This window comes from Lynx canadensis, chromosome A1 (assembly GCF_007474595.2).
Source record: "Lynx canadensis isolate LIC74 chromosome A1, mLynCan4.pri.v2, whole genome shotgun sequence".
In the NCBI taxonomy this organism is placed as follows: Eukaryota; Metazoa; Chordata; class Mammalia; order Carnivora; family Felidae; genus Lynx; species Lynx canadensis.
Genome location: NC_044303.2, coordinates 28,620,633 through 28,638,273, shown reverse-complemented (window position 1 = coordinate 28,638,273; position 17,641 = coordinate 28,620,633). Strand labels below are relative to the sequence as shown.

General features: G+C 37.6%; 1 protein-coding gene across 2 annotated transcripts in view; it reads right to left on the bottom strand.

The window, feature by feature from the left end:
- The window catches only part of LOC115511098 (von Willebrand factor A domain-containing protein 8), a 289,504-nt gene that overhangs the window by 187,522 nt on the left and 84,341 nt on the right, over nt 1–17,641 (bottom strand). For both annotated transcript variants that reach the window (XM_030311601.1, XM_030311610.1), the window contains exon 13: nt 10,850–10,921. In XM_030311601.1, coding sequence (XP_030167461.1) covers nt 10,850–10,921 — 72 coding nt within the window. The remainder of the gene's footprint in view (nt 1–10,849; nt 10,922–17,641) is intronic.

Genomic DNA, 17,641 nt, shown 5'->3' with positions numbered 1-17,641 from the left:
CTATAGTCTCCTGATTTGTTCATTTTGGCCACTCTGACTGGGTCTAGTATCTAAAATCTATAAAGAGCTCACCAAACTCCACACCCGAAAAACAAATAACCCAGTGAAGAAATGGGCGGAAAACATGAATAGACACTTCTCTAAAGAAGACATCCAGATGGCCAACAGGCACATGAAAAGATGTTCAGCGTCGCTCCTTATCAGGGAAATACAAATCAAAACCACACTCAGGTATCACCTGCAGTAATTTTTAAAATCGACTCCAAGCGAGTGTTTACCACTGCCAGTGCTCCGCTTTCTCTCATGTGTTTCCCTCAATTTAGGGCATTCCTTCCAGTTCTCCCTAATTCTTTAATAACATTCACACAGTTAGACCAGTTTGTATAATATTTACAGATAATTTCTGCACAGTGTCCTAATTTCCTTTTTAAAAAAGCTACTATATGAATGCCATTAACAAATACCAACTGCAATAAAAAAAATAACAAAGAGACTAATACTACAGTAAATTGAGAGAAATAAATTGTGGCTGCTTTTTTTAAACCTTATAAGTTCTATCAAATGTTGAACCTTCTAATTCTTTGCTTCTGCCCGAAAATATACTTAATATACTAGCAGTTGGGAAACCTGGATTATGATCTCTGCTTTATCTCTCTCCAGATGGAGGTCTCTACCACCATCTGAGCCTAGATTTGTTCATTTGAATAAAGAGGGCCTAGACATGCTGATCCCTAAACACTTTTATTCTAATATTCTATAATCGCATAGTAAAATGTGAGATTACTGCTATATAAATCACCGGAAATTTATTTTCCAAATTCTCTCAGTGAACCTGCACTACTTAGGTAATCAGAAAAAAATTATTAAAACTGAATAGTAAACAATCCTAAACATGTGCACAAGTGGCTTCTTCGTAACAGAGCCAATAAACATACCCAGAAGCCAGACGGAAAGACATACATTTCAACTGCACTATGAGTTTGCATGGCTTGAAAACACACTTACTTATAAAGCTTTCTGTGAAAGTCATAATCTCTTTTTCAAACAGGAATGATGAAATCCACATCCCTGCAACTCCTCTTTGAAATACTGTGCTGCTATAAATGGCAAAGGTATACTCTTAGGTAGTTTGGCCATTAGGTATGACCAAAGCAACCATGACAAATCTTGTGGAGGGAAAAGAAAAATCAATATGTGTGCAAGAACAACATTCAAATTCAAAATAAGTGCAAAAGAACATTCACTAAGAAACACTGAATGGTCAAGAATTTCCAGATCGTAATACAAACAACTTCATTAGGAAGCAAGGGGTTGGAGAAGGGACACAACATAGTACAATCTAAAATAAAGATGACTGTTCTTATCTTTGATAAACCCAAGTATTTCATACCCTTGGGACTCCCAGGCTGCTAGAGATCCTAGAATCATAGCACATTTAGTTATCAAATTCCCTGCTGCCACTACCAGCTGGGTACTACAGACAAGATTTCTGGACAAACTGTTCAGTCCCTTTACAGATATCAGACAATTCTGCTGGCATAGCAACGTGCTATGTTTCTAATGTTGCACAGTAGCAATCTGCTAGGGCTCAGTTCAAATTATTAATTAGCAAAATTCACACATTCTTTAATTTTGGCAATAAAATATTCACAGCATCTCAATATTAAATAATTCAACAAACATGACTTTACCAGGAGAAAAACTAAGTCCATGATCACAAGAAGCCTATGATTAACGGCTGGAGTAAGATACAAAGGATTATATACGGTTATGTAGTAACAACGTGCATAGAGTTCTGCTTAGTTGGCCCTAAAGATACGCTTACTGATTTTCATAATGTATAAATATCTCAAAGTCAAAGGCTATGAAAATCAAGAAAAGAAAGCAGTTATTTCTAACCTGGAAAAAAATGGATATGGTTTGAGGTCACTGTTGTACAAATTAATGAGGGACTTAAATTGGCTTAACAAAATTTATTCTAGACAGTATTTCCTCAGACGTTCATTAACACTGGTGTAGTTCTGAATAAAATGTTTACATTCGTGAAAATTCGTCACCCTGCTCAGGGTAAAGAGGACAGGAGAGTATTACGTTCCTTTTTCAAAGAGACTTGGGAGGGACGTCAACTAAATATAATTTCCAGCCTTTGTTTAAATGCTGATTGGAATAAACCAAGTGTAAAACGACTGTCTGGAGATAGCTGTGGAAAAATGAAAAAAGGGTATCAGAATATATTCAGGGATTATTATTAATTTGTTAGGTGTACAGAATTGTGGTTATATTAGAAATAAATACTGGGATGGCTATGAGAAAAACACATTATGTAAAAGAATAATGTATGAAAAGACAACATAAAAAAGCGTTGGGGGAATAGATAAAACAAGTTAGATAAAATGCTATTAATTGTTAAAGCTAAGTAACCAGTAAAAGGGTTCGTTACATACTCTGCTTTTTATAGAAAATTACAAAACGCCCTGTACTCTGTATGTAAAGCATACTCCTTAGCCTGTGGCACTCAACCAAAGTTAGCAATTACATATTATTATTCTTGTTGCTGTTATCATTATTATTCCTAGGGTAAGCATTCCTGTGGTATGGTGAAAAATAAGTGTGAACTTTGAGGTCGGAGCCCTAACTCTGCCACTAACTAGCTATGTGATCTTGAGCAAATATTTTAACTTTTTTGAGTTTTAGAAGGCTTATTTGTAAAATGTAAACCTAAAAACATTTACCTCAAAAGGCTGGTGTAGAACTAAATGAAATGGTTTTAAAAAAAGGATATTGGAAATTGTAAAATGTACAAATATTACCATTTTTAACCCTTATACTCATAAGAAACTTGTAGTTGTAGATGAAATCTACAGTTGTAGATAAAATCAAATACATATCACAACTTAAAAAAAGTATCAAAATAGTGAAAAATACTATAAAATTTCAGAAAAAAAGATTATTATTATTTTTTAAAGATTTTATTTTTAAGTAATCAGTATACCTAACGTGGAGCTTGATCACACAACCCCAACACTAGAGTTGCATGCTCTACTTACTGAGCCAGGCAGGCACCCCAAGATTATTTCTACTTGGGAAAGACTAGGAAAGGTTTTGCTGAAGAAGAAATATCTGGGCTTTGAAAACTGGCAGGATTTTCATCGGCAAAGATGAGAGAAGTGCTGTGTGAAGCCAACAATATGAAAAATGGCTGGGGGAGCAAAAGGGCCTGGTTTACTCAGGGAGGCTAAGAAACTCAAATCTGGAAGAATTAAAATTATACAAGGAGTTTGGAGCCAGGTTACAGATCGTTTTAAGTGTCTCCCTCGGAGACTTTATCTGATAAGCAAGGAAGAGCCACTTACAACTTTTACCAGGAAGATAAAATTAAGAGATACTTTCTAAGATTTATCTCACTGCTGATAGATCAGAAATTGCCAAAGAAGTGAAAAGAATATCTAAAGAATCAGTACTGTAAAAACATGAAGCACATGAAAGTCAGGGATAGAGAAGACATCCTATGTGAAAATCAGCCAGAGCTGACTTTCGATTTGATAAGGAAGACATAACACAATAGAATTTTGATAAGGGCAAAAGTATGGGCTGTGGAATACAAGGAGAGCCTAAGTATAAAATTTTCACCAGACCACTATTATTGGTAAAATGATACAAAAAGCTAGTTTAAAATGAAGAAAGAAAGAAAGAAAGAAAGAAAGAAAGAAAGAAAGAAAGAAAGAAAAGAAAAGAAAAGAAAAGAAAAGAAAAGAAAAGAAAAGAAAAGAAAAGAAAGGAAAGGAAAGGAAAGGAAAGGAAAGGAAAGGAAGGAGGGAGGGAGGGAGGGAGGGAGGGAGGAAGGAAGGAAGGAAGGAAGCAAGGAAGGAAGGAATGAAAGAAAGAAAGAAAGAAAGAAGAAAGAAGAAAAGAGATAAAAGAAAGATCTGGCAAATTACTGGATTATATTCATTTAGAAGTGACTACAAATTATTATGTTTCATTAAACATAAATCAAAATTTGATGATTTGCTTTGCAATTTTATCTCACATTATATATAGATGATTACATTTTCATCTCTTAAAATACTGCATATTAGAAAAACACTCTTAGGTAGGGATAGCTGAGCACTTTGGAACACTATATTGCTGAAATATTTCTTCCTTCTAATATCTGATAAAATGCAACTGTCTCTCAAAACTCAAGGGTTCTTACACAAAAACGTAAGTTTATTCTTAGTGAGTTTTTAAAAAACAATAAAAACTATGCACCTATAGGTTGATTCTATAACGCCAAACACCCACAATCAATATTTTGCATATCAAATAGAATATAGCTCTATAAATCAAGAGAAAAGAAAATCTGGGAAGAAAAGAAGCTTATTCTCCAGTAGAGTTGGGACAGAAGAAGCATCACTGACTCAAAAATAAATAGGCATTTCTTTTTTTCCCTCTCAGTCAAGCTTAAATAAATAGAAAGTCATGCTAGGATAAAAAAAAAAAAAGAAGAAAAAGAAAAAGCCTGCACGAAAACTCCTAATTGCACGAAAGGCACATGTAATGTTATAATTAAAGTAAGTAGAAAATAATACATGTGGCGGCATACTAAAATGGTTCTACACTCTGTAGCATTATGTACTAAGGGACCATCAGATTAGTGTCATTTCAGGCACCTGTCCCTTTTGGCTAACAGGCAGCCATTCTGCTTCTCTTATTGGAAAGTTGCTGCACTGAGCCATAAAATCCTACATAGAAAATCGAAAGGGTAACAAAAATCAATTCACTTCATCAAAATAAGATGTGGGTTACTTAATTTTGCTACGATAAGTGACATTTATGGAACTGTTTTCAGCTTTCCAACAGTTATAAAATCTTGTCTAATATCAGATTTCTTAGAAAATATAGTATTATATGGAAAGAAAAGGTGGATTTGGGCTTATAAAGACAATAAACCGTGAGATATCTCAAAATCAACATTTACTCCTTAACTTCCTCACTGTAAAAGCTGCTACTGGTGACAGAGAAATCTTTCAAGGCATCTCCAAATTTACAACTTCAACTATTTAAAAGTTTCTTTCATGGACTTCAGCCAGATTCTAGTTTGCAAACAGAAGGCTGGGTAGACTGAATGTATCTATAGATAGTTTGTATTAAGAGCATTCATCACACTTTATTGCCAGCCCACTGCTGGTTTCTCTGCCAATACTTAATCCTCAAAGCTTCACTTCTGATTTCTTTTTTTTTTTTTTTTTTTTTTGGAGTAGTCATCATGTAATGTCTTAGAAGGAGAAAGAAAGGGGTGCCTGCGTGGCTCAGTCAGTTAAGTGTCTTGACTTCGGCTGAAGTCATGATCTTCTGGTTTGTGAGTTTGAGCCCCGTGTTGGGTTCTGTGCCTCAGAGCCTGGAGCCTGCTTGAGATTCATTCTCTCTCTCTCTCTCAAAAATAAAAATAAACATTTAAAAAAAAGAGAGAGAGAAAGAAAGGAGCCTGATCAATTGCTACAAATAGTTTACTTAGTTTCAGAATAAATCATGTGATTAAAATAGGCATTTTCCCACTTGTCACTTTGCATTTAGGAAAAAAACACTAATAAAAACAATGATACCACTACTGTCAGTAGTCCTCAACCTACCAGCTATGCCTTCACTCTCCTTTTTCCTTTATTTATTATTTTGTTTTACAAGACAGAAATAAAGGTGAAGATGAGAAGGTGCATAAAATATTCAGAGGTGCTGAAATACCACTGATAAATGAAGCAAGGCATTTTCGAAGCCATTGATGAAGGGCCTGCGTTAGTATGACTGCAAAAGTACATTCATGAAAAAGAAACCTCCTAGATGCTCAGAATTCTGAGGAAAGCACAGGGAAAGAGAACACACAACTCCATCCTTGGCAAAACACATCTCTGGGTCGTACTTGCTCTGCATTTATTTGCCAACAAATCGTGTAGGTGACTTTACACTCCCTTGTACATACTAAATGGAAGCAGTCAACAGTCTAACTGTAATGAACTTGGAGGGCATTATGTTAAGTGAAATAAGCCAGAGAGAGAAAGAGAGACAAATATTGCATGGTATCATTTATATGAGGAATCTACAAAAGAAAAAGATAAAGAAAAAGAAAAAGCCAGACTCAGAAACAGAGTAGAAAAGTGGCTGGGGGTGGGGTAATAGGGAGAGGTTGGGAAAAGGGTACAAAATTTCACCTATAAGATGACCAGGCTCTGAAGATCTAATGGAAAACATGGTGACTATAGTTGATAACGCTGTATTACATAACAGAATTTGCTAAGAGAGTAGAATCTAAATGTTCGTATGACAAAAGAAAACATGTGAGGCAGTGGAATGTTTAATCAACTAGATGGGAGGAATCTTGTCAAAATGTATATGTACATCAAATCATTACATTGTACCCTTTAAATATATTATGATTTTGTCAATTGTATCTCAATAAGGCTGGGAGAGAAAAAGAGTCAAACTGTAGAATCTTGCTCAGATCTTAACACCAATGGTTGAAAACAAGTGTGAGAGGAACTAAAATTAGCTAAAGTATTTAAAAAGTATTTTAAAGTATTTAAAAATTTTAACTAGCCACTTTGGTTCAATCTCTACTCCTTGACCTGGTGAATGTAAGCAGGCCCAATGTTATAGGTCACTTAATTAGCTAAATATTAATCACCATTTAATTATTATTTGAAATTTAAAAATGATTACTATTCCATTATTCTGTTCTAGTGATAATGCTGCCAGTCTCTGATCCTGTCAGTATATATAAACATATCCAGTTGAATGGGCCCCTTAACTATTTACTCTCTTAAGTAGGCACTCCCTAGATTCTACCTAATTTGTTTCCTTCGTTGATAGTTACAAATTTACAAAATAAGGAATTCAGTCCATCTGTCTTAGACTCTCCTGAAAATAATCCGAGTTAACCTGAATTTTAAATTCATACTACTTCTAAATCATTTTGACTACTCATTGGCAATTTATTCTTAGTAGTCTTCTACAATCCAGCAATTTACTCAGCAAATATTTGTTGACTATCTATGTACGCAAGGCAAAAATAATTAAGGCTTTTCTCAAGGGACTCTCTCTTGGTTTAGTAGAGAGATGGCAGGTAGAGGCATAAGTCTAAGAGAAGCCAAAAGAAATCAATAACTGACCTGCTGTAACAGTTCAAGGAATAGGGCCAAAGCTTCAGGCCTGTGTTCAGGAAGACTTTATTAAAGAAACATATTATAGAATATTATAGCCAGAAGGACCTTAGAAAATACCCATTCCAGGGGTGTCTGCGTGGCTTAGTTGGTTAAGCGTCTGACTCTTGATTTTGACTCAGGTCATGATCTCATGGTTCATGGGATTGAGTCCCTCATTGGGCTCTGCGCAGACAGCATGGAGCCGGCTTGGGATTCACTCTCTCCCTCTCTCTCTGCCCCTTCCTCTCTCACTCTCTCTGTCTGTTTCAAAATAAATGAATAAACTTAAAAAAAAAAAAAAAGAAAATACCCATTTCAATTCTATCCTTTAACAGATAAGGGGAAAAAAGAGAGAAGAAAAAAGACAAAGCCCATTAAGGAGTAATAGCAATCTACCTAATATCACCTAGAGAATTGTAAAGTCTGGACAAGAAGGTAGGTCTCTGGATTCCCAGCTTTCGCTCTTCTATGATAGCACATTGCCACTCTGGGGTTGGAAGGATTTCAAAAGGCAAAGATGGGGGAAATAAGAGAGCAGGCTGATAAGATCAAAGGTTGGAATATGACACTGATACAAAGGTATGTTTGGAAAGCAGTTATATTTATCTGAGGACAAGAGTTTGAGGGGGAGGAATGAGACAGTAGGCTGCAAGCAGGGTAGGAATAGATAATGGACAAATGACAGGAGGATATCAAACAACAGACTAAGAGAGTTAGTCTTGTTCACTAGATAATTTAATGGACACAGAAGGAGAACTGACTTGGGAAATCTGAAAGTTCCTTCAACATTGGTAATATTATTATTATTAATATAATTTATTGTCAAATTGGCTAACATACAGTGTGTAAAGTGTGCTCTTGGTTTCGGGGGTAGATTCCGGTGGTTCATCACTTACATACAACACCCAGTGCTCATCCCAACAAGTGCCCTCCTTAATGCCCATCACCCATTCCCCCCTCCCCCGCCTCCCCTTCCACCCTCAGTTTGTTCTCTGTATTTAAGAGTCTTATTATATGAGACTGATGGTCTTAAAGGTATATAATGAATGAACAAAAAAGCCCTTCTGATATGAAAAAGGCCAGTTAAACATACCAAATTTAACATTGAATACAATCTCCGTTGGTCAATTTTTCTTTCTCCCAAGTGGGTGCAGAACAAGGACGAAAGAAGGCAAGACCCGCTGATGACAGGCCTGGCCCTGTGTCCTACTGTCCTGTTCTCTTCTTTGGGACTGGAAATCAACTAGAGATAGCCTACCGGATTTCCCACCAACATGACTCTAGCGTCATTTCAAAGCACACTGCCTCTTTTCCACTTACCACAAAGTAAAAGCAAACCTCTGTTCCACCTCACCCTCATCCTGCATAGCTCTCCTCAGCCCCCCTCCCCTCTCACAGATTAGAGTGTGATTCCTGTCTTTCTGGTTACTGGCTAGGTTCTAACTTTAACCTTTCAACCTAGACAACTCTTGTGAAACCCTGACTCTCTTAGCTGCTCAACTGTCAACTCTGCCTTTGGCAAGACACTTCTACTCCATCCCACCCACTAAACCCTTAGGGCATCAGTATAACCTAGGATATTTCCGTGCTGCTTGAATTCACAGCTTGACCTCTAGGGACCTTCCTTTTGAAAAGCTGCTTCTCAGCAAAATTATTCCCCAAGTCCCAGTTCTGTAGATTGTTGGTCTGGCCTGCTGCTGCTGAGATGCCAGCAGAGTCTCTGTCTAGGGTCATCCAGGTGATGGCAGAAGTCCCAAAAAGGACACACTGAGTGCACCAAGGTTTAACCACTTATAAAATGTTTGTGAAATACTCTGGGCTAGATAGTCAGAAATTTTCAGAGAGTCACCATTTTTCAGAGACAGATGAAAAATTTGAAATCAAGGACTGAATACTGGATAATTGCTCTCCATCCTTACTCAGGGAGGAAAATGATTTTTCAATACATAAAGGTAGGCAGGACTTTTTAAATAGTGAAAAAAAAACCCTGAATAATTTATCACACTTCTTGTAATTCTTATTTAGAAAAATATGAAACAAGAAAATGTTAAAGTCCTTTTTAACAGCACAGTGATACAGAGATTTAATTTTAACTGAGTACCTACTATGAGGTAGGCACTACATGAGGTACACCTCCTGTGGTTCTTACTTGAGTGCATACTCTTTTTACTTCCAGGTTAGGTATCAGGGCACTGGGCCTTGGTAAGATAAGCAATTTTCCTACAGTCACAGCCATCTGTGACAGGGTTGCTATTGCAGCTTGAACCAGTTAACTTCTAAACCTATGTGCTCAATCAGTAAGCCATTCAATTGGCCCACGTTTAGCAAAAAAAAAAAAAAAAAAAAAAAAAAAAAAACAACACTTTGGGGCACTTGGGTGTCTTAGTCGGTTAACTGTCAACTCTTAATTTCACCTCAGGTCATGATCTCACGGTTCATGGGATCCAGCCCCACATCTGCCTCTGTACTGCTTGGGATTCTCTCTCTGCCCTGCCCTCACTTACGTGTATTCTCTCTCTCTCTCTCTCTCAAAATAAATAAATAAAAACTTAAAGAACGCAACACTTTAAAATTATAAGTTTGAGGGACTAAATATATGAAGAACATGTGTTGTCTTTATAAGTTAAAAAAAAAAAAGGAAAAATAAAGACTAAACTCCTTCTGAAAGTTTATCATTAATTTAAGACCCATTTAAAAAAACCAAAGGTGCTGTTCACCGTGAATCTGACAATTCAACTGGGGAACATCAGAACCTTCTAAACAGAAAATATCCATCCCGTCCCTCCATAAACACATGGTGAATATCTACAATGTAGCAGACACTGTTCTAGAAACCAAGGATACAGAGAGAAGCAAGAAAACCATGGTCCCTGCCCTTGAACATCATATAGATAAGTTGGAAAGACAGTCATTCTACACATAGACACAGTAACATGACTAGTGTGAGGACAGAAACATAGAAGGGTGTAGAAGGAGGATAAATTGAATTCAGCTAGGGACAAGGGGAGAGCTCTCAGGAGTTAGGGGAAAGGGGTGGAGGAAGAGGACTGGGAGTGCTCCTTGTAGACAGAAGGGCAGGCAGCAACGACCAGGGCAGAGATAAGAAACTGAGGAAGTTCAGAGTGGCTCAAGCTAACACTGAGTGGGAGAAAGGAAGGAGCCAAGGCTTAGGACTAGAAAGGTGGGCAGAGGCCAGATCCTACTGGACACTGTAAGCCATACTGAAGACTATACCTAAGAGCAATGGAAAGCCAATTTAAGCGAAAAAGGGAGACTTGGTCAGATTTTAATTTGACAAGTATCAACCTGGCTGCAGAGTGAGGAGTAGATCGGAGTGAGGGTAAGGTTGATGTGGAGCTATGTTAGCAAAGTACTGCTGTAGACCAGGTGACAGGTGACGGCGAGCTGGGCTAGGGTGACAGATATAGGAAAGAAGAGTAGATACTTAGGAGGTAGAAGGGACAGAACTTGATGGGTGATTGAATGGGGATTTAAGCCCAGAGATAATTCTAAAACTTAGAAGGTAGAGACCCTCTTTACTTAATTAAATCAGTCATTTTGGTAGGAAAAAGAAGAATCACTTCTAAAAACATATTCCAACAAGAAGAGACTTACTGCTTTTAAACTGTTACTATCATTTATTCATTAGTACCTGAGTTCCAGCCATAACTCACCTGATTGCCAACCAATAATAGGTGTTCTCCAAGAAGAAAGTCTTTCAGCATGTCTTCCATCACTATCATGTGCTAGAGAGAAAAGAACTAGAGGTTAATTGTGTTTTGCATAATCAAGGTGAAATAATAAAGTTAACAATAAATACCTCTTTGTGCTAAGTAAAACATCCAGGGTGACAATTCAAGATGGCAGTGTAGGAAGATCCTGAACTCACCTCCCCCCGTGGACACACAGATTGTACAGCATCAGATGAAATAATTTCCTTTTAGAAAAATCTAAAGGCTAGCTGCCTGATGATTACACACTGGGCATATGAGAAGAAAATCATCAAAGCAGGGAGGAGAGGCTGGGACACAGTCTCACCATAAATCTCACCCCCAGTGCAGCATCCTGTAACTGGGAGGGATCTCACAACGTGGAGCTTCACCCTGAGGAACGAAGGGTCCGAACCCCACACTGAGCATCCCAACTTTTAAGACATATACTTGAGAGATGAGCCCCCCAAAACATCTAACTTTGAAAGCCAACAGGGCTTACATCCTGAGACCCACAAGACTCTAGTGATTCTGAGAAACTGCTCTTAGAGGATTGTGCACTCAGACTCCCCTGCTTATATTAAAGAACTGGCCTGAGGTACAGGCATCTAACTTAATACACACATGTAGAAGCCTGCTGGAATACTCTCTGGGGATGGAGACTGGCACAGGCCATCTTCATGCTCTCCCTCTCCCATATTCCAGAACACCAGTATCTCCTGGAAGAGAGCTTTTACATGGATCTGGTGCCTCAATTTTTGTGACCACGACCTGGGAGTCACCTCTTGATCACCTGGCTCTGGAGGCCGGGGAGTTTGCATTCCTGGTCCCATACAACTGATAAATGGCATCACCCAGAAAGAAGCTCATACCCCTATGTGGCCCCTGATTTTTGTGACTTCTGTCAGAAGATACCTCTACATCACATGGCTCTGATGGCCAGTGGGGCTTATACAGTGAGTCCCACAGGACTGTAACCAAAGGACAGAGAGGTCTTAAAAAGCTACCACCCCTAGGGCATAGCAATAGGCAACAAATTCAGGAGCTCACTTATTCTAGGAAGGAGGACTATTAGCTAATCATCGTGACTGAGGCCTGAGGGGGCAGTATTCTAATAAAACATGCATCCTAGGGGTGGCTGTAATCCTGTCTAGAGACCTTGGAGGGCAGGCGCTATCTTTGTACTCATAGTTTATCATGCTCCAAAGCACCAGTGTCTCCTGGAAGGGAGCTTTACACACATCTGGTGCCCTAGTTTTTGTGTCTGGTGCCCTGGTTAATGCAGCTGTCACCCAGGGACACTCCTTAATATTTGGCTCTGGTATCTTGGGGGGGCTTGCATTTCTGGGTCCCATGAGACTGTGGCTATCATAAAGATGGTGCTTGGCAGGCTACCAGCCCAGGACACTGCAAGACAGCGAACTGAGGCATACTCTTCAATCTTCTGTGAAGGAGGCCTCTTTGCTTGTCCTGGAGCTTCAGCCTGAGGAACAAGCTTCAGTTTGGCACACATTTAGAAGCCCATGGAGCACTCTCAAGGAATGTAGGCTATGGATGCCATCTTGGCTTTCTCTTTCTTGGCCTTGCTCCAATTCCCCAGTATCACTTAGAAAAGGGCTTGGACACTTGTTTGTAGCCCCAATCTCTATGGCTGTCATCCAGTGGACACCTCTAGATCACCTGGTTCTCATGGTCAGAGGGGCTATAGTTATGGTACACAGGACTGTATATATTTGCATACTTTTAAAAGCTAATGCTTGAGGGTGTGGCTTCCAGTCAGCCTGAGTCCAAGTGCTGAGATCCTCCCCTATGGGACAAGAGGTCTTGGCACATCTTCAGGTACTGGGAACTATTAAAAATATAATGGGCAGCTTGAACAAGCATATAGATTTAAGAGACAATCAAGAGCTGAGGCAGCATTGAATGATAAGGTTCATCTCCTACATGAGGCCACTCTTTTAAGACTGGGAGAGGTAGTTATTTCATATATTGTATAAAACCAATAGAGTTAAGCAAGATGAAAAACAGAACAAAGGATATGTTCCAATGAAAGGACAAGATAAAACCTCGGGAAAAAATCTTAATAAAATGGAGATAAATAATTTACCCAATAAAATTTCAAAGTAATGGTCATAAGGAAAACCACCCCCCAAAACTGAAAAGGATGGATGAACACAGTGAGGACTTCAACAAAGAGATGAGAAATATAAAAAGTATCAGATAGAAGTCACAATGTTGAAGAATATAGTAACTGAGCTAATTAAGTTCAACAGCAGAACAGATGAAGTAGAAGATAGAATCAGTCAACTCAAAGACAAGGCAGTGGAACAAACCCCATTAAAGCATCAAAAAGAAAAAAGAATTTTTTTAAAAGTGAAGATAGTTTAAGAGACTTAAGGGACAACATCAAACAAACATTTGAACTATAGGGCCCCGGGAAAGAGAAGTTAAAGAGGCAGAAATCTTACTTAAAAAAATAATAACTGAAAACTTCTCTAACATGGGGAAGGAAACAAACATCCAGACCCAAGAATCCCAGCAAGTTCCAAAGAAGAGGAGTTGAGAGACCCACACCATGACACATTATAATTAAAATGTCATTTTTTAAAGTTTACTTATTTATCTTGAGAGAGAGAGAAAGAGAGAAGAAGGACCAGAGAAAGAGGGAGAAAGCACATATAAAGGTCTTGGAATTTTATTCCCATTCTGTCAGCACAAAGCCTGATGTGGGGCTTGAATGCATGAGCTGTGAGATCATGACCTGAGCCAAAATTGAGAGTTGGACACTTACACAACCAAGCCACCCAGGTGCTCCCAAAATGTCAAAAGTTAAAGACAAGGAGAGTATATTAAAGGCAACAGTAGAAAAACAACTTGTTACATAGAAGGGAACACCCATAAAGCAATGAGCAGATTTTTCAGCAGTGGCATTGCATGCCAGAGGGAATGGCACAAGGTATTCAAAGGACTGAAAAAAAACCTTGCCAACCAAGAATACTTTACCTAGCAAGTTATCATTCAGAAGTGAAAAACAGAGTATTCCAGACAAGCAAATGCTAAATGAGTCATCACCACTAACCGAGCCTTACAAGAAATATTAAAAGGACTTTAAGCCGAATAGAAAAGGTGTTAATTAGTAACGAGGACACACATGAAAATAAATTTCACCAGAAAGGTAAATATATAGTAAAGATAGAGGATTAATCACTTACAAAGATAGTATGAAGGTTAATAGGCAAGGTAGTAAAAACATCTTTGATTATAATAATTAATTGACATATAAGACAAAAAATGTAAGATGTGACAGCAAAAACAAAACATGAGGGGGAAGAGCAAGAATGTTGAGCTTTATAATGGGATTAAACTAAGTTGTTATCAACTTAAAATAGACTGTTGTAGATATATATAAGCCTCACGGTAACTAGAAAGAAATAACAAAAAATAGACAGAAGAGAATATAAGAATAACACTAAAGAAAGCCATCAAACCACTAAAGAAGAGTGTAAGAGAAAAAGAAACAGAGAAAAACTATAGAAATAGCCAGAAAATAATTAACAAAATGGCAATAAACACATACCTATTAATAATTACTTTGAATGTAAATGGACTAATTTCTCCAATTGAAAGACACAGAGTGGCTAAATAGATAAAATACCAAGACCCTTCTATATGTTGCCTAGAATAGATTCATTTTAGACATAAAGACACATACAGACTGAAAGTGAAGAAATGAGAAAAGATATTCCATGCAAACGAAAACCAAAAGAAAGCAGAAATGGCTGTAGTTATATCAAACATGTTTACTAGTAAGGAAACTGAACCCATAAAAAAAACAAAAAAGCAAAAAAAAAACCAAAAAAAAAAAAAAAAAAAAACCCTCAACAAATGAAAGTCCAGACCAGACTGCTTCACTAGTGAATTCCACCAAACATTCAAAGAAGAATTAATACCAATCTTTCTCAAACTCTTCCAAAATACAGAGGGGACCTCTTTCAAACTCACTGTATGAGGCCACCTACCCTGATACCAAAGCCAGACAAAGATGCCAAAAGAAAGAAAAACTACAGGTCAATATCCTGGATGAACACAGATGCAAAAATTCTCAACGACATTATCAGCAAGCCATAATTTAACACGACATTAAAAGAATCATACACTATGATCAAGTGGGGATTATTCCAGGGATGTAAGGATGGTTCAACATCTACAAATGAATTAATGTAGATATGAAGATGATCATCTCAACAGATGCAGAAGAAGCTTAAGTCAAAGAAAGACAAATCCTGTATGATCTCTTACATATGGAATCTAAAAAATATGTATGTGTATATTTGTAATATGTAAATAAAATACATTTAACATATATATACTAAAAAAAATCAAGCTCATAGGTACAGAAAATACACTGGCTGTTGCTAGAGGCAGGGGGTAGGGGTGGGAGAAATGGGTAAATTTTTATGTTTTAGTTTAAACAAACTGAATACAAAAGAAAGTAAAACATCTATTGTAACCGACAATACTCAATTTGATTTAAAAAAAAAATTAATGTTGGTTGTAAATTATATAACCAATTAGGTCACTGACACTGAAAGCTTGCAACAGTCGACCTAAGCAAGACTAAGCCACTGACCATTATTTCAAAGAGTTTGCATAATTTAACCCTAACATATTTTAGCTATGGCTCTATTAGGGTTGGCTTATAATTTAATATAATATTTAAATTAACACTTCCTAATAACGTAAATATACAAAGTCTCTCTAAAATAATTGGAGATTTCCCATGGAACATGTTACACTAACTTGCTCTTAACCATTACCTTCAGAGGAAGTGTAACTTTAGAATTAGAAATACATGACTTAGTTTCCATGTTTTTTATTTGAATTAGGCCACAATATAATACAAGAACAAGATTAAGGTTGCTCACAATAGCCACAGAGGAAATTACATTGCTCTTTTGTATCTTGCAAAATAGGACAACCATAAGTAGGTCACAAAGGCTCAGGGGCGGGGGTTGGGGGGAAGAAATATATCCTAGAACAATTAATATCCCTATTTCTTTCTCTTGGTTTTCTGTATCAAAACAATAACAGCTTCATAAGTACTGAGTTACTGAAGTTCCTCATTTGTAAAAAAGGCAAATTAACTGCATTTAATACACACTGCAGATATTTTTCTAGCTTATGCTTGCTTTTCTTTTTTTAACTTGTTATGGATTTTTTTTGACATCTTGAATATTTTCCTTTTACTTGTCAAATTAAGCCATACTTTCTTTCAGAGTTTCTTTCTTAGAAAAACTGAGAAAGTTTTTTCTTTCCTTCAAAAACAGATGAGTATTTCCTAAAGTTTACCTTTGTAGTTTTTATTTTTTAAAAAGCTTTCAGATACGCTGTTGCACTAGAGTTTTAACAAAGCTTGAAGTAGGGTGGGCACATCAATTTATTGTCCACCCTGGAACACTTTTAAGACTAAAAAGAGATATCGTTAATAATAATGGGCAACAAATGTAAACAGGGACTATTTTAGGGATTATCTTAAGCAGGCCAATGTGTGTGGTTACCCTAGGGAGTCCTAGAATACCCCTCTAATCTGGGTTCTACTGGTAATGTGGTCTGGAGACCTCTTCCTTCTAAGATGAAAACTCAGTGCCAATTTCCAGACATTAAAGTTTTCCAGTAACAAAAGGGCTAATCCACATGAGGAATAGACAGAAAAGTTAGAAGGAGCACCTGTATCACCAGATAAAGAAAAGCCATGTAAATACTGAAAAATAATTCAAACTATAGTTGTATTCTTCTATAGTGTACTCATGTTCTCCTACTTTATGCCCTCATTCCATCCAACTAGAGTATTCAAATCAACAAACATTAGCTAAGGCTAAGGTCACACTGACTATGTAATTCTTCTCTTAACCTCTTGGCCCACTCATGTACCACAGACAGTTTCTTAAAAGTTGCCCCTTCCAGTTGTTCACCTCTCCTGAATCCCTCCTACCTCTCTAACAATTTCTCTCCACAGTCTTTCAGGTTGGATCTTTTTGTTGTAGCAATTCCTTGGATACTGATTTCTTCCATATTCCTTCATTTGATCTCTCTCAGTACCTTTTTACATGGTCTCCTGGGGTCAAGGTTTAGGGCAGAGTAGCTTATGCCTACTTGTACACGGGCACCCACCGGAAGGGGAGGGAGGGCTGTGTGCAGAGTTGGGTACCCACATGTCAGTGCTTGAAGAGCTACGTGTGACTACTCTCCCTAAATCCTCTCACCTATTCCACTGTTTCGGCTACCAACTCTATAATGATCTTCAACAGCAAGACTCCTCCTCAGCTCCAGCCTCATATTCTGAGCGACTGTCAAACCATGTACTTGGTTATTTCCCAGTCTCTTCAAACTCACCGTGTCCAAAACTTGTCTCATTACTTTCTCCTCAACTTCGTTTTTTCTCCTGTATCTTTTATCCCTGTTAATAGCATCATTTCCTACCATCCGACCAAACCTCTACCGTCATCTTGCACGCTTCACTCCTTCCTTATCAAGAGCCAAACACCAAGTCTAAGCTATTAAGTCACCCAAAAGTCAATTGTATTTATCCCTCTCTTTCTATCCCCAGTTTTCATTTAGGTTTTTACATCTCTGGCCTAGATTTTTATCACCAATTTGGCTTTTCTAACTTCAGTCTCTCCTTGAGGCAATGTGCTCTTTATAGTACTGACAATCACTTCTTTGTTCAAAATCATGTCACTTTTTTTTTCTTTTTTC